At 41.5% G+C, this 22,493-nt stretch overlaps 1 protein-coding gene across 8 annotated transcripts in view; it reads right to left on the bottom strand.

Annotated features, from left to right (window-relative positions):
• The window catches only part of cep63 (centrosomal protein 63), a 120,243-nt gene that overhangs the window by 19,798 nt on the left and 77,952 nt on the right, over positions 1-22,493 (bottom strand). For 5 of the 8 annotated variants that reach the window (XM_080184978.1, XM_080184964.1, XM_080185007.1 and 2 more), the window contains 6 exons: positions 17,537-17,683; positions 11,602-11,716; positions 9,350-9,547; positions 4,857-4,928; positions 3,316-3,518; positions 493-832 (listed from right to left, as the gene is read on the bottom strand). In XM_080184978.1, the coding sequence (XP_080041104.1) occupies positions 493-832; positions 3,316-3,518; positions 4,857-4,928; positions 9,350-9,547; positions 11,602-11,716; positions 17,537-17,683 (1,075 nt within the window). The remainder of the gene's footprint in view (positions 1-492; positions 833-3,315; positions 3,519-4,856; positions 4,929-9,349; positions 9,548-11,601; positions 11,717-17,536; positions 17,684-22,493) is intronic. The other 3 variants (XM_080184972.1, XM_080184999.1, XM_080184992.1) reach the window with 3 other exon arrangements.

Raw genomic sequence — 22,493 nt, 5'->3', positions numbered from 1 at the left:
CAGAAATGACAATTATAAGGGGGCACATGTTCAAGATAAGAAGGGAAAGTTCAGGGGCGATGTGCAGGGGAAGTTTTTTTTTACAGAGGGCTTGGAATGCACTGCCAAGTGGGATGATTGAGGCAGTTATGTTAGCCACTTGTAAGACTTATCTTGACAGACATATGAACAAACAGGGAATAGAGGGATATAAGCAGTTGGTTTAGATAGGTAAACATGACCAGCTCAGGTTTGGAGAGCTGAAGGGCCTGTTTGTGTGTTGTACTGTTCTTTGTTTTTTGTTTGTTCCTTGTTCCCTGGATTTTATTGCCAATTATTTCAAATGCGTCCTCTGGTTACTGAACCACCTACCAGTTGAAAGAGTTTCTCCTTATTTACTCCATCAATATCCTTCATATTAACGTTTATACATTTCAGAATAAGACTCAAATTCACTAATGAAGAGAATGCAAAGATTTCACACACAATAAATGTACCACACAACTCACTTACCAAAGACACAAATTGTTCACTAGGAAGTGAATGCACAGACTGTCCTGACATGTTGTCAGAAAAATCTGCTTCATTCTCATCAGCAGACAGGGTGACACAGGAAGCGATCCTGTTTAGGGATTCTGAAAACGAAGCTTCAGAAGAATCACTCTGAACTGCATTGGAAAAGCCCCTCTCAGGAACCCGGCCCTCTGTAAAACTGTGGAAGTCCGTCTCTGAACACGAATGCTGATTTCGCATTCCCTGCTTGTCTCCTTCAGAGTGGACAGCCATTTCCCGGAGTCTGTTCTGTAGCTCTCTTAGTTCTTTCTTATGTTCAAGCTGGAGCTCCTCTACTCGTCTACAAATATGCAGAAGAGTTTTCAGATTATACAACTGTTCGTCTAATGAATAGAATTAAAACAAATGCTGAAAGCTATAAAACGTCAGTTCTCCAATGAGTATTGCATGAATCAGCTTAACCACTTTACAAATTCTAAAGGAATTTTGACCAAAAGTTTCACACAAAAAAAACGTTTACACCTTTACAGAAGGAAACTTGTCGCGACTTTCTGGCTTGGTCTATATATGACTCCAGTTATACAGCAATGTGAGCCACCGTTCAGTAGTCTAGCAACCATTTAGTTGTGTGTAAATCAATACAAAGGATATGGAATAAAAGAAGGTGCACCACACTACCCAACAGCATAGGGGAGCAACTTCACCAGCTGGGCTGCAGCAATCATGTCCAAATGAAACCAACACCATGGTCTTAAGGTAACTAAGACCTTAGTTTTGCCTGTAGAAATAAACACTGGCTTTGCCAGTTATGCCCACAGCTTGAGAATGATAAAAAGGGTTTTCATAAGCAAAATTTGGAATGAGAGCAATCACTTTTGAAGACCTCAAAAAATGTTTTTTTCCCATCACCAATTACAACAGAGAGCTCCTGAACTTGTTAATTGTGGATGGGGCACTTAAAGCAAAAAAAAACAATTTTGGAAGCAAACGCTTGTAGTTCTTGATACCAGTACAGTGAAAATCTGTCGTCAATTGTTGAGGTTACAGAATCGGTCATACAACTCAACCTTATTCAACATAAACTCAATGATAAATTTGATGGTGCAAGAAGCTAAGACTTATCAACAAATTTCTTCATGACCATGTAACATCTAGTTTAGGAAAAAAGCTCTCTCTTTTGGATGGCAAAAGCTATCGCTGAAGGTGTCTCACTAAGTTTTCTGTATTAGAGTTTGGAGCTTTTGAACTCACTGGAATTATAATTTCACTACACCCTTGTTTGGGACAGCATTGTCGTTATGTTAGAGGACTGATAATTGCTTGGCAGCATCACCTCCTTTATAAATCTTTTACATTTTAAAGCTCTTCCAGTCTACTGGACTTCTACTTACCCTTACATTGTCCACAACTTTATTTTTAGCTTCATTCTCTCTCTTGCCTCATTTATTTCCTACTATTCAAATATCCTCCAGGATATTCACCTTCTAAAATTTCCTTGAACGTGTTTCTCAGGATCAACATGGTGGCACAATGGTTAGCACTGCTGCCTCACAGTGCCAGACACTGGGGTTCAATTCTAGCCTCGAGCGATGGTCTGTGTGGAGTTTGCACATTCTCCCTATGTCTGCTCCAGTTTCGTCCCACACGCCGAAGATATGCAGGTTAGGTGGCCTGCCCTGCTAAATTGCCCCTTAGTGTCCCAAGATGTGCAGGTTAGGGGGATTAGCAGGGATTATGGGGAACAAGTCTGGGTGGGATTGCCACTTAATGTCAGGGGATTACGTAGGGTTACAAGGATAGGGCCTGGGTGGGATTGTTGTCAGTGAAGAATGGCCTCCTTCTGCACTGATCCTATGATCCACAGCACTTTTTGAGAGAGAATATTCTGGATTTCCACTGCCATGTGAGAAAATACTTTTTGATTTGATCCAAAGTGATCTCCTTGTTTTTATTTCCACAATCAGAGGAATATTTTGCAATCTCTAATCTACTGAAGCCTCTCTCATTTTAAATACTACATTACATACCTTTTAATTTTTTCTATTCAAAAGAACATACTTTAACATAACTCGACTTCAAGCTATTTGTTGACATTTAGTCACAGGATAACAGTTTGTGTTTTTCTGAACTAATCACAGACACATTGTCCTATGAATGTAAAGTCTTGGAAAGTGTGATACACATGACTGCTGAATTTTTAACTATATTGATATAAGAGCATTTGGCATTACACCCATGTGATAATGTGAACCAAGACTGCATACATCAAATAGCTTCTGACACCACTAAATTGGAACATTGTCCTAAGTAACTACTACTCAATACACAACTTTCAGGCTGTGTTTATTAAGATGTGAAGTATTTATCTCTAAATAAAACATTAGATTCATTTATTTTTTATTTTCTTGGGATGAGAGGGTCTTTAGCAAGACCAGCATTTATTGGCAATTTGCAATTGCTCTTGGATAATGGTGATAAGCTGCCTACAAGTTAAAGTCTTGCTAGCCATTTCAGAGGGCACTTAAAGGTCATCCCCACTGGTGTGGCTCTGGAGTCAAACATATGCCAGACCAGATAAGATCCCCTGAAGGACAATCTAAATAGATTTTTACAACAATCCAGATCATTATTCGTGAAACTTGTATTTCATTCCAGAATTATTAACTAATTGAATTTGAGTTGCCCTAATTCCCATGATGATATTGGAACTCATGTGTCCGGAACATTACCCCATCACCTTCATGATGTTGTACAATGTTAACGATTAATGCAGTTCATCTAATTCAGATTTAACTACATATTTTGCCTGACAAGATTTCATACCTATCCTCCATTTCTCTGATATCTGTCAGCTTGTTCTGTATCTGCAGCAGGAGCATCTCGTATCTTTCCTGAGACATCTTGGTTGACATATCCAGCTTACTTTTCACATCAGCCAGCTCTTGTTGGAGCTGTTGATTTTCTCGTTCCAGTTGCCTCAGAGATGAAATGTAGCCATCACAAAGGTCTGTCATTGAACAATTCCGCTGTCATTGGAATGAATAGAGAGGTTGTTAATTTTTATCCCTTTCTCCCTCTTCCCCTTTGGAAGTCATGGATTCCTACAGCTTACCATATAACCATTCTTCAAGTGTTAACCTAATGTCATAGACTATTCAACCTCAGGGAGCATCACTTCTCTATACAATTCTATCATTATCCAGCATATGCACATTCCAGGAACTCTTGTCATTGTTCCATTTATCTAGCCTCAAGGCACTGAGATCAATTAAAATTTTAATTGCTAGCCCAGCAGAATTCAGTTACCTTAGCAAGAAACGGTGCATGACCTGATATCTCTGTCACTGTTAAAGACGACTAACTGAGCACCCAATTTTCAAACCCATGAATCAGTCACCAAGCCCATAAAGCAACTGTTAATAATTGCACTGTTATGAACTTTAAAAAACACATTTCAGCAACAAATCACTAACATGAAAATGACAACAATGGAGAGAATGCATTTATTTCAGTAAACTAGATTATTTATTGATAAGTGTAGTCCTGCACTACGAAAACACATTTTATTTATTATGACTGGGCATCATCTTGGAAAATATATGTACTACTGAGGAACATAACGTAAAAGTCTGCTTAAAGGGATTCAAATTGAAGTCAGTGAAATGTGTTATCTGGAGAGGGCATCTGAGAATATCTGCACTAATATAGCGTCTTTCACAACCTCCCAAAGTGTTTTACAGCTACTGTAGTATTTAAAGTCTAATCATGATTTTGATGTAGGAAACTGGGCAGCTGCTTCATACTCAGCAAGGTCCCACAATCAACACCATCATAATGGCCAGACAATCTGTTTTTGTTTTATTGATGTTGAAAAATAAATATTGATTGGTACAGCTATATTCCCCCCATTCTCCTTCAAATGATACCTTGGGAGTTTTTATGTCTACCTCAGTGAACAGTTTGGAGCTTGGTTTAATGTATCTTGTACCTCCAACAGTGCAGTACTAAAGTGTCAACCTAGGTTAAACACTCAAATCTCAGGAGTGGAACTACAGCCCACAATCTGTGCAGTTGGTACAACACGCTGCTGGGCCAATTAGCAAATCATTAACCTACAAGTTTCTGACTTGAACAGGATAGGCCGTTGACCTCAGCCTCATTGCTGAAAGATCAAATTGGTGTTTCTGTTTTCTCTCATGAACTTTGCACCAACGTTGACTGGAATCAACGGCAGAGTGCCGCATCTTTTCGAACAATAACTCCGAACTGAATTTAGGACAAATAATTGTGGTCAAGAAGAACTGTTACATTTAAGTGAACCTTAAATTTGGCTCTGCCTCACCCAATTCTGAATATGCCCTTACCCCATCTGCTTTTAACATTGTTGCTAAGTGCTCATTTTCCAATTTCATGGTCTCTAACTGAATCTGGGTAATCTAGAAAAAAGGAAAAGTGTTTTTAAATCCAGAAGTTATCCTTTGCAGTTTGCATTATGACTCGTAATCCATTTAGATACTTAAATACAGTAAAGGAGATTCTTCTTTATGATTCTGCCATTCACATCTCCTCTAGACACATATTTTGCTTCTTTACTTGCTCCATTACCATTTCCTCTAACCCCGTACCACTAACTCTTTGGTCTTTTGATCTCTTCCATCCTATCACATACTTTATCTTTTGATCTTTTTCCAATATTCCTGCCCAACATTTCACTTGCTTAAAACCTATTATATTTCCCACTTTTCCCACTTCTGTTGAAAGATTATTGATCTGAAACATTAACTCTTCAGATGCTGTTCCACTTGCTGCGTATTTCGAACGTAGACTATCTGTATTTCAAAACCTGCAGTATTTGATTTTTGAGATATAACCAAGGTTTGATATAAACCTAGTAGTACATCACTATTTTCCAATTCTATTTCTTTGGAAATAAATCCCAGTGCTTGATTTGCATTGTTAATTGGATCTATTAAACTGCTGTTCATTGTAAAAAAATTGCAGCATGCTGCTGTGCAGAGGGACCCGGGAGTTCTTGTGCAGGAATCTCAAGGAATTGGTTTGCAGGTAATTAAGAAGACAAATGGAATTTTGTCCTTCATTGCTGGAAGGATGGAGTCTAAAAACAGCGAGGTTATGTTGCAGCTGTATAAGGTGCTGGTAAGGCCACACCTGGACTACTATGTACAGTTTTGATCTCCTTACATGAGAAACGATACACTGGCACTGCAGAGGGTGCAGTGGAGATTCACTAGGTTGATTCCAGAGTTGAGAGGGTTGACTTATGAGGAGAGACTGAGTAGACTGGGGCTATATTCATTGGAATTCAGAAGAATGAAGGAAGATCTTACAGAAACATATGAGATTATGAAAGAAATAGAAGCAGAGAAGTTGTTTCTACTGGCGGGTGAAACTAGAACTAGGGAGCATAGCCTCAAAATAACAGAAACAGATTTAGGACTGAGTTGAGGAGGAACTTCTTCACACAAAGGGTTGTGAATCTGTGGAATTCCCTGCCCAGTGAAGCAGTTGAGGCTACCTCATTGAATGTTTTTAAGGCAAGGATAGATAAATTTTTGAACAGTAAAGGAATTAAGGGTTATGGTGAGCGGGCAGGTCAGTGGAACTGAATCTACAAAAAGACCAACCATGATTTTACTGAACGGCGGAGCAGGCTCGAGGGGCCAGATGGTCTACTCCTGTTCCCTGTTCTTACGTTCTTATTTGAATATTTGTACTCATAGAATCATAGGACCCTACAGTGCAGAAAGAGACCCTTCGGCCCATCGAGTTTGCACTGAACACAATCCCACCCAGGCACTACCCCCATGTTCCTACATATTTTACCCATTAATTCTTCTGACCTATGCATCTCAGGACACTAAGGGGCAATTTTTTAGCAAGGCCAATCAAACAAACCCACACATCTTTGGACTGTGGGAGGAAACCAGAGTACCCGGAGGAAACCCATGCAGACACGAGGAGAATGTGCAAACTCCACACAGTGACCTGAGCTGGGAATTGAACTCAGGTCCCTGGAACTGTGAAGCAGCAGTGCTAACCACTGTGCCACCGTGCTGCCCCAGATCCCTTCACTCCTCTACCTAATCTAGGTTAGAATTTTCCAAGTAGTGTACCTATTTACTTTACTTAACAAAATGTAATAGAATAGGAAGGCGAGGAATTGATTAAATACATTCAGGAGAACGCTCTTGATCAGTATATCGGCAGCTCAATTAGGAAAAAGGCATCTCTGGATCTGATTCTGTAGAGTGAGGTGGCCAGCTGTCTGTGGGGAAGCATTTTGGTAACAGTGACAGTGGTAATAGTTTAGACTAGTTAAAGTAGTAATATAAATTAGTATATTCAGATTGGAAGAAGACTAATTTCAATGTGATGAAAGGGTACTTAGTCAGGGAAATGGAACCAGAGACTGATAGGAAAAACTGTAATGGCACAGTGGCCGATCTTCAAGCAGAAACTGCTTCAAGAACAGGCTAGATACATTTGAACAAGGATGAAAAGGTAGGGGAAGTTCAATGGCATTATATGGTATGTAGTTCTCTATAATGCAGTGTGGGGGGGTATTGCATGAAAGCTTAGATTAGTTAACTCTATAAGGGAACATTTGTCCTGAACAAATGTTGAATATAAAAAAAAAGTTGCTCTTCCTCATCGTCATGTTGGATATCCATGTTAAATCAACACTTCTAACAATCACACTGCCAATGAGCAGAATACCAAAACAAATCAATTTAAATACTCCTATTACCACAGGCTGAATAATTGCAGCACTAGATTTATTTTTCCATTTGCTCTGGCTGTGATGGCATTACTCTGTCCAAATGCACAGTAAATTGGATTGGGGAAGTAACAAATTGTGATAGACAAGAATTTTTTTGTTACGTTTGCTTCTACCAAATCTGCTTTTCAGTCCAAAACCAAAATCAGGTCTCAGGCATTCAAGTCAGGTGACACTGACTTATACAAGAAAGCCAAATACAATCTATGGAGATTCATCAAAGATGCCAAAAAGTCAATACCGGACCAAGTCCCAGGCTAACCACACTGATCCCCACCGATTATGGCAAGGTCTACAAGACATAACAGACTACAAGATGAAGGCATGTAAAATTGCTGGCTTCAACACACCCCTCCCTGATGAGCTCAATGCATTTTATGCCTGCTTTGAGCAAGAGGTCAGTGAGAGCGTGCCCACCACCCTGGAAGCCCTGGGTAAGCCTGATTCTGGGGTCACCATTGCAGATGTCAGAGCAGCTTCCTTGAAGGTCAACCCATTGAAAGCAACTGGCCAGGATGAGGCACCTGGATGGGCACTCGGATCCTGCGCGAATCAGCTGGAGGTATTCACAGACATTTTCAACCTCTCTTTACAACAATCTGAGGTCCCTATCTGCTTCAGACGACGACCATCATCCCAGTACCTAAGAAAAATGAAGCAGCATGCCTTAATGACTATCGGATGGTGGCTTTGACATCTATCATTATGAAGAGCTTTGAAAGGTTAGTCATGGCATAAATCAATTCCAACCTCCCAGAGTACCTGGATCCACTATAGTTTGCCTATCGCCGCAACAGGACCATAGCAAATGCCATTTCCCTGGCCCTGCATTCAACCCTGGAACACCTAGATAACAAGGACATCTATGTCAGACTTCTATTTATTGATTACAGCTCAACCTTCAACACTATTATTCCCACGAAACTCATTTCCAAACTCTGTGGCCTAGGCCTCGGCACCTCCTTCTGTGACCGGATCCTGAACTTCTTAACTCACAGACCACAACAAGGATAGACAACAACACCTCCTCCACGATCATCCTCAATGCCTGTGTCCCACCAAGCTGTACTCTCAGCCCCCTACTATACTCTTTATACACCTATGACTGTGCGGCCAAATTCCCCACCAATTCGATTTTCAAGTTTGCTGACAACATGATCATAGTGGGTTGGATCTCAAACAATAACGAGACAGAGTACAAGAATGAGAGAGAATCTAGTGAACTAGTGCGGCAACAATAATCTCTCCCTTAATGTCAACAAAACGAAGGAGACATTCATTAGGAAGCAAAAAGGAGAACATGCCCCTGTCTACATCAATGGGGATGAAGTAGAATGTTTCAAGACCTTCAAGTTGTAAGGTGTCCAGATCACCAACAACCTGTTGATGTCCCCCCATGCCGACACCACTGTTAAGAAAGCCCACCAACGCCTCTACTTCCTCAGGAAATTTGGCATGTCAGTTACAACTCTCACCAACTTTTACAGATGCACCATAGAAAGCATTATTTCTGGTTGTAAGACAGCTTGGTATGGTTCCTGCTCTGCCCAAGACCGCAAAGCACTACAAAAGGTCGTGATTGTAGCCCAATCCATCACACAAACCAACAGAGACACAAAAGTCTGAGGTTACGTACCAACCAACTCAAGAACTGCTTTTTCCCTGCTGCCTTCAGACTTCTGAATGAACGTACCTTGCATTAAGTTGATCTTTCTCTACACTCTAGCTTTGACTGTAACGCTACATTCTTGCACTCTCTCCTTCCCTTCTCTATGAACAATATATTTTGTCTGTATAGCGTGCAAGAAACAATACTTTTCACTATATGTTAATACATGTGACAATAATAAATCAAATCAAAAGATGATGCATAAGAGGCCAGAAATATAGCAACACAGAAATCTTAGAAGATTGCAGGGGTGGGGAAAACCCATCCATCATTCATATCACACTCTCCAGCACTGGTATCTGTTACTTTAATATGCAGAAACTACTCTTCAAATTTCTAAGTATTATGCTATGAGGACAAAGCAACAAATTAACAGTCTGTTTAAATACCTTAACTTCTTTTGCTTTCCTATTAGTTTTATCCAATTCACTTCGAAGCTGTCGTTCCATGTTGGAGGTGGCTGCACTCATAGTCGCAATCGTTAAATCACGCTGATGCAGTTCTGTGGTTAGCTGTGCAATCTCCAATTTCATTCCCTTCAATTCAGAGTGATGTTGTTGCTCAAGGGAATGTAACTGGTCTCTCAGCTGTTACAAAAAGAAGAGTATTCATTAAGGAGTTCCTTCATTAGCTTGTTCCAGTGTACTGGAATAGATATTCTCCCAGCAGACTCACAATTTAGCCATGTCTGTCCTCCATTATGGATGTAACCATAAATAATAGGACACTGCACAATGGGTTTTACCACAAACTAACCATTTTAGTGCTGTGATTTTCACAGATACACTGAACACTTGCATGGAGATTAATGCAAATTGAGTGAACCCCCATTTCTAACCTGCTGAGGCATCTAGAATTTAATAACTATGGGAAAAGAAATGAATTTTCAGGTACAGTAGCTTCAGTTAACACCCTGAAGTTTTCACTGTACCATTTTTTTCAGTGCAACTCACCTAAAATCAGTCAAACCAGTGCCTAAGATTACCACAATTTAAATTTCAAAACCTTTTGCACTAGTTTAATAAACAGTGTCCAAGGAACAAGCCCTGCTCACAAAGTGGCCTTGCCTCCAGACTGAATTAATCACCAGGCCTAATTTCTATCAATTACACCCTGTATGACGGTTGTGTTAGTAATCCAGCAATCTGGACTGATGATTCAGAAACGGGTATTAAAAAAAAACACACGACAGATGAGAAATCAATTATATGCATTTGGAGTAAAAAGCTATCAACAAAGTGAAGAGGCCTGAGAGCCTGGAGAGGAGCAGTGAGTGAAGTGGCAAGTGGGAGGATGAATGAATGTGGGCAGTGTGTGTTCAAAAGACATACAAAAACAACATTGTGGGGGCGGGGGGGGAAGGGACGGAGGGAATCTTCTTCCTATGTGGTGGCAGGAATACAGTGAAATAAAAATGTTTCTGTTTTTGTGTTAAACTCAATTATCATTAATGAAATTACCCAGGTTATCACACAAATGTGTCATGGAATGTTGTTTGAAGCATTTTTTAAATTAACTAAAAAGTTATCAAATTTTGTTTGGCAATATGTAAATGAGTTTATGTCAGAAGGTGAGAAAAGAATACAACAAAAATGTCTCAACTGGGTACAATTTGTGCCAGATCACCAACTGCGCCCGAAGTTGAAACTCTTCCTCTTATGTACTGCCAATGCTATCTTGTACATGGTATCAAAATACTGCTACAATACCAGTGTGCCAAATAAAATGTACTGTAAAGATAGTGACTCTGCATATAGCAAGTGCCTGATTCAGAGCAGCACGTGCAGACTCAAATATGAAGGCTGGTTGTTTTTTCACAGAAGTGAAGTTAAGCCGATCTCACCTCATGCACCTGTGAGGAGATAGTTAAATAATGTCAAAACCAATTATGTAAAGCAGACAGCTTGTCACACTTCTGGGTATAGAATGACGCAATAGGGTCAATCCAGGGTCAATTTCTGCTTTAAGCTGTTAGTTGAACTCAGCGGGGTGGCTGAATGATTAGATTCCACGCTCAGAGCTGAAGTGGGGAAATTTAACACACAGGGTTAATACAGTGAATTCTGCTGGAACCTGCATTTGACTGGACAAACTGTTAAACCCCCATCCCAATAAAATTAGATTGTTGAATCCTATGCTCAAGGTCATTCAGGACGATACCAGAGGCTAATTGGTTCTATTCATGCCAAAGCCAACTGTGAAAGCCTTCAGAAGTGTAAGAAATAAAAATTGTGAAATGGGGGGAGGAGGTGGTTATGTGCGAGTGGGTGTTCTTACAGAGGAGGAGAACTTGGAATTTGGATATCAAATCAATTAATTAACAACTCTATTAAGAAATCACATTATTTTTTATTTAATTATTATTTAAACATTATATAATTACAAAAAAAACTTGCATTAAGTATTTTCAAAGCATTGCCATGATAAAATATGCAAGTTTTCGACAGAATGTAGTCTCAGAGTCGAGGACAGGTTCAACCGTGAAATGATAGCAATGACAGGAGGAATGGTGATTAGGTAATTGTTCTTGACAAAGTGAGAAATAGGAATGGGGGAATGCAATACAAAGGCAAAAAAAAAGACAGTTTAACGTAATTGTAGAGGATGGAAGATACTGCTATGTCCAGTATTAATTCTGTACCTTTTTAACATCTGCTTTGCATTTATTGTGTTCCTCGTCCTTCTGTCTCATCTCCTCCTCTCTTCTGAAAATTTCCTCAGTCAGAAATGTACAGTGATCATTCGATGAATCTAAACTAATAAAAGTATCCTTTTTTAAATAGATATCAAAAATCCATCTGCACTGAGAATAATAATCAAACTGACTTTCTTCTTAAACTTCATCTAGTCAGATAGACCACTACTAGAATCCATAGTTCACAGAATTATGGTTACAAATTTGCAGCTGTGACAGGTTTTTGGGCTTAGGTTCAGTGATGTCACTTTCTCCCTTAAGCAGTCTGTTTCTTATGGAAGTTCAGTATCTTACAACATACATTGAAACAGTGGGACCTGGAGGTATAACAGCAAAGCTTCTTTTTGATTTGGACTGAATTGCAGATATACACGTTACTCTTTTTCAACCACACTGTTGGCGAAGTGAGGTAATTAATGCTGGATGGGGCGAACTTTTGTTTGAATCATAAATTGTTCACTTTTAGTCAGTTAAATTTACAGAAACAACTGGATTGGTACAACTCACTTGGAGCAAATTGCTAAAAGCAAAATACTGTGGATGCTGGAAACTAAAACAGAAAATGCTGTAAAATCTCAGTAGCACAAACAGCATTGGAGGAGAAAGAACTTATCAGCCTAGTACCAGGCACTAGGCGTTAATTTAAAGATCAGGACCTCATTGCCTGATTCATGTGCAAATTGGTGTCGGGATAAGTAGACTGGGGATGGTTGGGGGTGGGGGGCGGAGTGGAAGCTAGTATTGAAATCAGCGTTCCAACTCTGATAAGTCAGGTGATCACATCGACTTAAAACTAGCAAGTAGGGACTGAACAATTTGAAAATTTTCAGGTAATCAGAGAGAACCGGTAAGCTGCAGGTCTTCCGTTATGAACCTAGTTAAATTATTTCGAAGGCGTGACTAACTAATGGACATGAAAATGTTTGTGGATATTATTTTACAGATTTCCAGAAGGCTAAAGCTGACATTTATGGAATTGAATCCAAATAATGACCTGGTTCGATGGAGACTATGGACAATAGGCAATGACTCTAATTGGCGGGAAGCCCAGTGAGGATTTGTGTTTGTGTTCAACTTTTCGCTAATTTATTAACGACTTTGATGATGGGGTAGATCATCACATATCCAATTTTCTTGTGCCATACTGTAAGCACTTTGAATTCAGGAGTGAGAGTGGTCAAAGGCAAAAGGGTCTGAACCTTTTTTGGTGACAAAGAATTGAGAGATTTATGATTTTTAGTGAAATGTAAATACTTCCATGCCATTTCAAATGTGTGCAATCATTAAACTTCCAAGTGGATGGAAACATTAGTTTCCCCTTTGTTTATCTTCCATTACCATCAAGACTGGGAACCAATTTATTTGTACCAAATCACTGAAATGTTGAGAATTAACCAATGTATGGTGAGTACTCAAAAACTAGGCCTTTATTTCTTGTGCACATGAAGAACAAACACAGTGGTCTCACTATGATGTTCTGACCAGATTCTGTAAAACAGTTTCAATTGTTGTATTCTGTAGCCACACACGCCAGTTAAAATACCAATAGCATTACAGTTTGGTGTGCACTTTCAACCAACACAATTCAGCATCTTTTCAATCCGTAGTTTGTGTGTTTATTACTATACACACAGATGTAAAAAGTCCTTGACATTTTAGCATAAGATGTTCAATAAACATCCGTATCTTCCCTGACCACAAACGCACCCAGAAGGGGTCCCAATACTTACTTATGCTTGATTAAGCAGATGATGAGGCGATGCCAGCGTTAGTCTGGGGGAGACACAGCAAGAAGTCTCACATTGGAGAGGCCATGCAGACGCTATGACAATGGATGAATGAGCGTTGCTCAACAGTCACCAGGCAAGAGTGTTCTCTTTCTATTGGGGAACACTTCAGTGGTCACAGGCGTTTGGCCTCTGATCTTTGGGTAAGTATTCTCCAAGATGGCCTTCACAACACACAATAATGCAGAGTCGCTGAGCAGAGATTGATAGCCAAATTCCGCACATATACACTATCTGTAACCCCCACGACTTGCCTGGGCTTGCAAAGTCTCACTAACTGTCCTGGCTGGAGACAATACACATCTCTTTAACCTGTGCTAACCTTCTCTCCACTCACACTGTCTGTACCTTTAAGACTTGATTATCTGTAAGGACTCGCATTCCAACCATTATTTTGTAAATTGAGTTTGTGTCTTTATATGCCCTGTTTGTGAACGGACCTCTCATGTACCTGATGAAGGAGCAGCGCTCCAAAAGCTAGTGGCTTGTGCTACCAAATAAACCTTTTGGACTTTAACCTGGTGTTGTGAGACTTCTTACTGTGATTAAGCAAATCCACACCTTTCATCTGCTAACGACTGACTCTAGCTCCCACACTTTCCCCCTTTTGCCATTTAAAGACAATCCAGTGGCCCCTCCATGGGCTCAATGCGTATTAGTTCTTCAACTTCTTCCTCGACTAATTCGTAGACCGGGAGGAGATGGGGGAGTTTGGCTGTAAGTAGAACCACGAGGGTGGCAAATAGAGAAGATGCAGCAAAGGAAAGTTGGATAACAACATACTGGACAATGAGCAAGCAAGGCCCACAACAAGATATTTGAGATGAGTTTTGAAAAAGTCTCCAAAGCACCTGCCAATGTTTGGAAGTGAACCCCACCAGTCAAAAGGCTTTTCCTGAGCACCTGAGTGCAGGAGATGTACCTGCTCCTGGACGGTGTGCATATTTGTCTCAATCCTATGATCCTTATTAACATGAAAACAGCATGTCTCATCGACACCTGCACAAACCCCCCCTTCCGCCGCTAATAAGAAATAAAGAGCCATATGGTTCTCAAACACCACCTTAGAAAGAGACCAAATCTCTGACTGTGGACCCTGAACAGCTTCCACAGGACTACTTTCAATTAGCCCCATGATAACAGAAGTATTAATAATGGCCTTTTCTAATTCTGAGGCACCAAGACCTGGGAGGAGGGCTCAGACAAACTGGTGGAAAGTGGCATTATGGGTGACAAAGCTAGAGTCCCAGGCTAGCCACACAGACCCCGCCAACTATGGCGAGGTCTGCAAGACATAACAGGCTACAAGATGAAGGCATGTAAAATCGCCAGCACTAACACGCCCCTCCCTTGTGAGCTCAAAGCATTCTATGTCCGTTTTGAGCAAGTGGTCAGCGAGAGCATGCCCTCCACCCTGGAAGCCCCAGATGAACCTGTATCTGAGGTCACCATTGCACATGTCAAAGCAGCCTTCTCGAAAGTCAACTCACGGAAAGCGATTGGCCTGGATTAAGTACTCGGACGAACACTCAGATCCTTCACGGACCAACTGGCAGGAGTATTCACAGGCATTTTCAATGTCTCTTTACAACAATCTGAGGTCCCTATTTACTTCAAGACAAGGACGATCATCCTGGTACGAAAGAAATGCCAAGCAGTGTGCCTTAATGACTATCGTCTGGTGGCTCTGACATCCATCATTATGAAGTACTTTGAAAGATCAGTTGTAGCACAAATCAATTCCAGTCTCCCAGATTGCCTGGATCCACTACACAGATCGCCTACTGCCGCAACAAGTCCACAGCAGATGCCATCTCCCTTGCCCTGCACTCAACCCTGGAACACCTAGTTAGCAAAGACCCTATGTCAGAATCCTATTTATTGACTACAGCTCAGCCTTCAACACCATTATTCCTATGAAACTCATCTCCAAACTCCGTATATTGGGCCTCAGCTTCTCCCTCTGCAACTGAATCCTGAAATTAGAATCATAGAATAGATTTCTACATTGCAGAAGAGGACCATTCAGCCCGAGTCTGCACCGATCATAATCCCATCCAGGTCCTATCCCCATTTACCCTAGCTAATCCCAATGACACTAAGGGTCAATTTATCATGGCTAATTCACCTAACCTGCACACCTTTGCACTGTGGGAGGAAACCCAAGCAGACACAGAGAGATCGTGCAAACTCCACACAGACAATGACCTAAGCCAGGAATCAAACTCAGGTCCATGGTGCTGTGAGGCAGCAGTGCTAACCAATTGTGCCATCTTGCCACCCCACTTCCTAAGTCAGAACTTTCTAACCCACAAACTGTAATCAGTGAAAGTAGGCAACACGATCCTCCTCCAGGACCATCCTCAACACTGGTGCCCCACTAGGCTGTGTCCTCAGCCCCTTTGTCTTCTCCTTATACACCTATGACTATGTGGCCAAATTTCCCATCAACTTGATTTTCAAGTTTGCTGATGACACCACCGTAGTGGGTCGGATCTCAAACAATGACGAGGCAGGAAGTACAGGAGTGAGATAGAAAATCTGGTGAACTGATGCGACAACAATAATCGCCCCCTCAATGCCAACAAAACAAAGGAGATTGTCATAGAATTCAGTAAGTGTAGGGGAGAAGATGCTCCTGTTTACATCAATGGGGATGAAGTAGAAAGGGTCGAGAGTTTCAAGTTTTTAGGGTGTCCAGATCACCAATAATCTGCTCTGGTCCCCCAATGCCAATACTATAGTTAAAAAAGCCCACCAACGTCTCTACTTTCTCAGAAGACTAAGCAAATTTGGCATGTCAGCTACAGCTCTCACCAACATTTACAGATGTACCATAGAAAGCATTCTTACTGGTTGTTTCACAGCGTGGTATGGCTCCTGCTTTGCAAGAAACTATAAAAGGTCATGAATGTAACCTATTCCATCATGCAAACCAGCCATCCTGCCATTGACTGTCTACACTTCCTGCAGCCTCAGAAAAGCAGCCAACATAATCAAGGACCCCATGCACCTTGGACATACCCTCTTCCACCTTCTTCCATCATAAAAATGATACAAAAGTCTGAGGTCACGTATCAACCGACTCAAGAAGTTTCTCCTCTGTTGCCAACAGATTTTTGAATGGACCTACCTCGCACTAATTTAATCTTGTTCTATGCTTTGGTTATGGATACATTCTGCACTCTCTCCTTTCCGTCTCTATGAATGGTATGCCTTGTCTGTATAGCGTGCAAGAAACAATACTTTTCGCTGCATACTAATACATGCGACAATACTAGATCTAATCAAATCAAACTAATGAATTCTGGGCCGACCATTTGTAATGTCCCACAGATTCCAAGTGGTTATGGAGGGAGTGGATGGTTAGGTGCTTGACCCCAAAAGCCTCAATAACAATATGGCTTATGGCATTTTCACCTCAATCTTGCTTTGGTATGGGATGCACAAGGTTGTGAAACAACTGTTGTGTTTCCGGTGCGAGATGTGGAGAATATGGAATTGGATTAGTTTAAAATCATTTAGCTGAGAGGTAGCTCAATAGCAAAGTCTTCTTCAAACCATCTCATCAGGAGCATTTCTGAGTTTTTTTCATTGGATCACCTTATGCAATTTATCAAAAAAAAAGGATTTTTACTGTACACATTTGAATCACATTTTAAAAAGCACTTATTTTGAATGAACTGGGCTATTAAAGGATGAGGAATGGTTATTTGACAGTTGAATGAAGGAATTCAATTAACTGAGTCATGCTGGCCCCTATCTCAACTCATGATGTCAAGTATCCATTTACGCACATATAACTCAGTAACAGTGCTTCCTCCAAACAAAGAGATTAAACAGTTCAATATCAAAACACAATATACTTAAAAAGCAAAAATTTACAAGGGTATGGAAAAATAGCAGCAACGTGGGATAAATTGAATTCTTTCAAAGGGTCAGAATAGACATGATGGGTCAAATGACTCTGTTTGTGATTTATGATTGATTGATATACTGAAAGAATCTTAACTGTAGCAAAAAACAAAGAGTAACATTTCACTGATAACCTGTGTTTATGCCATTACTTTCTTTACAAATCTCTTGGTGCTTACCTGTGCTGAAGGAGTATGACATCTTCCTTAAGACCCATTTCACCTTGCAGGTTTGTTTGGAATTCCACAGGTTTTTGCTGTAGCTCAGGCTGCCTGTGGGAAATGTCACTACACGGCTGCTCCAGCAAGCTCTCTTCTCGTGATCTGCTAGAATTCAGAGTAACAAAGAATTGTTTTCAAAAGGGATCTGACACAAAAGTACGCAATTCACTTGTAGGTTAAACAAATATCTGACTTCACATATTTATTTGAATTTGTAATAACTTCATTCTTTCAGCTGGTGAATGAGGGATTACATGATGAGGGAGCAAGGTGACAATCCACGAAAAGCTTAGTAGAAATAGTTATCAAAAATATAAAATTCTGAAATGTAGGACTTTGAATTTCTTTAAGATATAAAATGTTCAATGCAATACATATGAGACTGACGCAACTCAGCTGCTATAACCAGCTGTAACTGAGATCACAAACTCATCTGAATATATCATTACTGAGCACATTACATACATTGAGGCCAAACGGGCTGCCTGAGATTTGTAAAGCATTCTGGGACAGTTAGGCAAGAACTAAAATGACAAGCTGCAGCCTGGAAGTCAGAAATAAACAGGCTGCCAACCAGACAGGTAAATACACAGGATTTGGGTCATCTCCAGGACAAAAGGAACTTTCTGGTCACCTGCGTTGTTTACCAAAGGGGTGTCAACTCCTTTCTGGGAGGAAGGTGTATATTCTACGTGCCCCCAGCACCTACAGACATGGCTGTTGGGGACACACCCAGAGATTAGTGTGACAGCACCCGACTGGACTTTATTGATCAGGGTATCAAGTTCTGATCGATTGATTGGCAATGGCCAAAAGGAGCACGAAACCCAAAGGGGTATAAAGGGTGCTGCGCAACCAAGAATCTCCCTCTCTCACCCCACAAACGTGCTACAATAACAGTGACTGTCGCCAGTGACGATCAGCACGAGGAGAGCCACCACACCCGAGAAGGAAGGAAGACCACAGCCAGAGTGCCAGATCAGACCAAAGGACCAGATTACGCAGAGGATGACCAAGACCAACACACAGATAAAGGCCAATATCTGCTTGGGTACTTGCCAGTCACGCAAAGTTAAGGCAAGGTCTTGTATTGGACTTGAACTCTAGTATTTTCCGTAAGATAACTTATTGTTGGTTGGGTGGTTGATTATTGATTGTGTGTCTTAAATAAATATTGTTGTACTAACAAGATGTCTACCCGCAGTTATTTGTCTACTATATAAGGGTTCAAACAAACTGTGCAGCAGGCACAACAATTGGTGACTCTACCCAGACATCAACAAGAAGTAACTTTGTTGCTCCGATATCGAATCCTACAGAATCTATATTGAACGATTACTTAAAACTCAGAGCCCACAGGTATAAACAAATAACTGCTTTTGGGAAATTGTTTATTGTGCATGCATTGTTACTAACAACAAGGTTTGTATTAGAATCCAGAGGGATTAAGACCGGAACATAGCCCAAAGCCATACCCGCAGTCCAATCAGTGCTCTACTCCTTGTCGTTGAACATAGAATGGCAGGAAACGGAACAGAGAGAGAAGTTTCCCATATGGGAAACAAAAATCAGGGAGTTTATTAAGAAGAAAGGGTGGCCCCTACAGGCAGAATCTTGTGCCAATACTGAGACAGGACTGGGATCCCTAGGCAGAAGTACTGGGATGATCTAAGGAAAGTTCAAGAAAAACGGGCAGACAAATGTGAGAAAGAAATTGCCACTGTCAGCCGCTTAGGACATCTGCTAGGATCACAAAAAGAATTAAACGCAGTTCGTAAGCTACTGGAGGAATCGAAGCAGACACAGAAGGAAAAGGAGAAGGAGAGTAAGAAACTAAAAGAAAAACAGCAGTAGGATAGAGCAGATAAGAGCCAAAAAGGAGAAATAGGTAGATGAATTAAGGGGAACCAACCAGGCAAATTTATTACATTTGGACAATTTTCAAACCTAGTATGAGAGAGCCTACCAAGACGCCAAGCGCACTGTGTTGGCTAAAGTTGAAGCCGAGCAGGCAATAGCACAACTGGAAGCCAAGTGCACTGATCTGCAATAAAAGGGCTACATCAAGCCAGTAAAGAACAGAGACAGGCCACTGCTGACCACTCCAAATGCCAGCCAGAAATTTCACGGCTGGAATCCCTATTATTGGTTCAAAACGGATTTGTGTGTACTTTTGGGACAGTAGAGGAAGAGGAGATAGAGAATGCAGATTAGGGAGAGTTAAAGGAGAATGCTAGATTTTATGTTGCGCAATCCGAGGTTTGGGGTCCATCACCATCTTTCCCAGGAGGAGTCATAGCCACCACGCCCCCGATTCACCTCCAGTACTGATGCACCCGGTGACAACTGAACATCAGGTAGGAGTGTCTTAGTGCCCAACTGTTACGTATACAACCCAATTTACGGTAGCACAATTGACTGAAATCACAAATAAAATCACAATCTTTGAGCCATCGGCTGATCCACACAGTTTCTTTGAGGATGTTAGGCAGCACAAGATAATGCATGGGCTAGATGAAAGGGAAGAAGTGAAACTGATAGTCATGTGCTTAAGCAAATCTGTATAGTCTGCCCTGTCAGCCCCTCAAAATGTCCAGGAAAGAACCTTAAATGAAATTAAGGAAGTGATATTGACTGTGGTAGGGTTTAATCAAGGGGATCCTGTAGATGGGTTAAACAAATGGAGGAATGCATGAGCCCATCAATGTATCCAAATGTCCCTGCCTATGGAACCCTAGATTGACGATGCCTGGGCTCCCCAACCTGCATCTGAAGCACCAGGTGGGATAGTGTAGGGAGACCTCTAGTTAATGGCAAGGTAAGAGGCTACCTCATAGACTTCCTTTGGGATACCGGAGGCTCCCGAACTACTCTGAATGTATCAAAATTAAAAACAGACATTCCTTGGCCAACTACAGGCTCAATTACACTCAGTGGATTCACAGGATACATGCAGGAGGGACGCATTACAGCCCCTGTACCGGTCCACCTAGGTAATATGGTATGTGACCATCCGGCGGAGTTAGTTGACCTTCCCCCAAGCACTGAACACATCCTGGGGTTCAATTATATGAATAAATGTAATCTTTCATTCAATCCAGCTAATCAATGCATTTGGCAAATGGCTACGATTAGCAGAGCGCCATCAATCATTCCACTGAGACATATGCTAATAGGATTAGCACAATAGGGGAATTCTGGTTTGATCCCTTAACAATTAGCAGTGATTCAGCCATCAGGGAGACACTTCAGGGTGTTGCCGCGGCATAAACATGATTGTGGCCAGATACCTGTGGAGGTGTTAATTGAAGGGCTGGATCTGAAACCACAGAGACAATACAGTTTCCCCAGACAGAACGAAGGAAAAGGTAGCCAAAGTAATTGATAGTCTATTGCAGCAGGGGGTGTTGAGACGAGTGGCATCCACAAATAATTGCCGATATGGCCTGTGAAGGAGGTAGATGGATCATGGAGGTTAAGGGTCAAATTAAATAAGGTTACCCCACTCCCAGCCACCACAGTAGCCACAAACCCCGTCACCATGATGAGAAAGGTAGCCCAGGCAAAGTTTTTCACGGTACAAGATATTAACTTCTGGTCCATCCCTTTAAATTGGTCTTGCCAGTACAAGTTTGTCTTTACCTACCAAGGACAGCAATACACTTGGACTTGCCTACCACAGGGTTTCCATAATTCCCTGTCCATCTTTCACAGCTGACTAGCTACTGGGCTAGAAAACTTTTCCCGACCCAAGTGCTTGCTCCAATATGTAGATGATTTATTGTTACAGACTAATACCAACGAGGAGCATATAACATTGTTGGATGAAATACTTGCACTGCTCCACTCATTAGGCTGCAAAGTCAACCCGAAAAAGACCCAGATTTTGCAACCCAGGGTTATATACCTAGGTACAGTGATTACCCACAGGAAGAGGGAGATTGAATAGAAAAGGATAGACTCCATAGTCCACCTTTCACTGCCCCAAGATGTGAGCGCCCTCCGATTTTTCCTAGGTCTAATAGGGTACTGTCGGAAACATATAGACGGCTTCGCCACCAAGGCAGCCCCACTTTCCGAACTGCTAAAGAAAAACGCGACCTGGAAGTGGACTGTGCAGCACATAGCTGTAGTAACTGATTTAAAGCACGCCCTCCCCACAGCGCCAGCCTTACTTGTCCCTGATCCAGATCTACCATACGCCTTAGAAGTTGCAGCCACCGACCACATACTTTGAGCAGTATTATTACAAGAAAGACAAGGTAGACCAAGCCCAATAGACTATGCCTCACAGGTATTAGAACCAGTCGAACAGGGCTTCTCCGGGTGTGAACAACACCTGCTCGCGATATTTTGGGCCGTGCAGCATTTTGTCTGTATCACTGGATTGAACCCAATAACCGTTCTCACTGAACACACCCCAACCCAGCTTCTGCTGGGTGGCTGTCTTAAAGATGGCTCAGTAAGCCAGGTCTGCACTGCCCACTGGACACTACTTCTGCAGGGTAGGGACATCACTGTAAAGCAAACTAAAGTGCCCACGTTCCTGGCAAATAATTTAATTATGGGGGGAGATCTGCACAAGCGTCAGGTTATAGCCACAAAGGACCCCACAGGTCCGTTTATCCTGAAAAAAACAGGAGACACGGTCAGGGAAAAAAACAGACAGCCCCCAACAGACAGACTCAGCCATGAGAATTCATGTAGACGGTTCATCCACCATAGAGGATGGGACCAGAATCACAGGATGTGGCATTTATGTGGGAAATCAACAGGGACAGCCACTAATAGAGCTCGCCATCAAACTATCCAGCCATTTGAGTGCTCAAGCTGTCCAACTAGCAGCAGTCACATACATAGTGAGTCACCCAGACCTATTTCCAACCCCTGTCAACATACACTCCGATACTATATA

This window comes from Carcharhinus amblyrhynchos, chromosome 3, assembly GCF_965287045.1.
Source record: "Carcharhinus amblyrhynchos chromosome 3, sCarAmb.v2.hapA, whole genome shotgun sequence".
NCBI classification, from domain to species: domain Eukaryota; kingdom Metazoa; phylum Chordata; class Chondrichthyes; order Carcharhiniformes; family Carcharhinidae; genus Carcharhinus; species Carcharhinus amblyrhynchos.
This window is presented reverse-complemented; position numbering and strand designations above follow the sequence as displayed.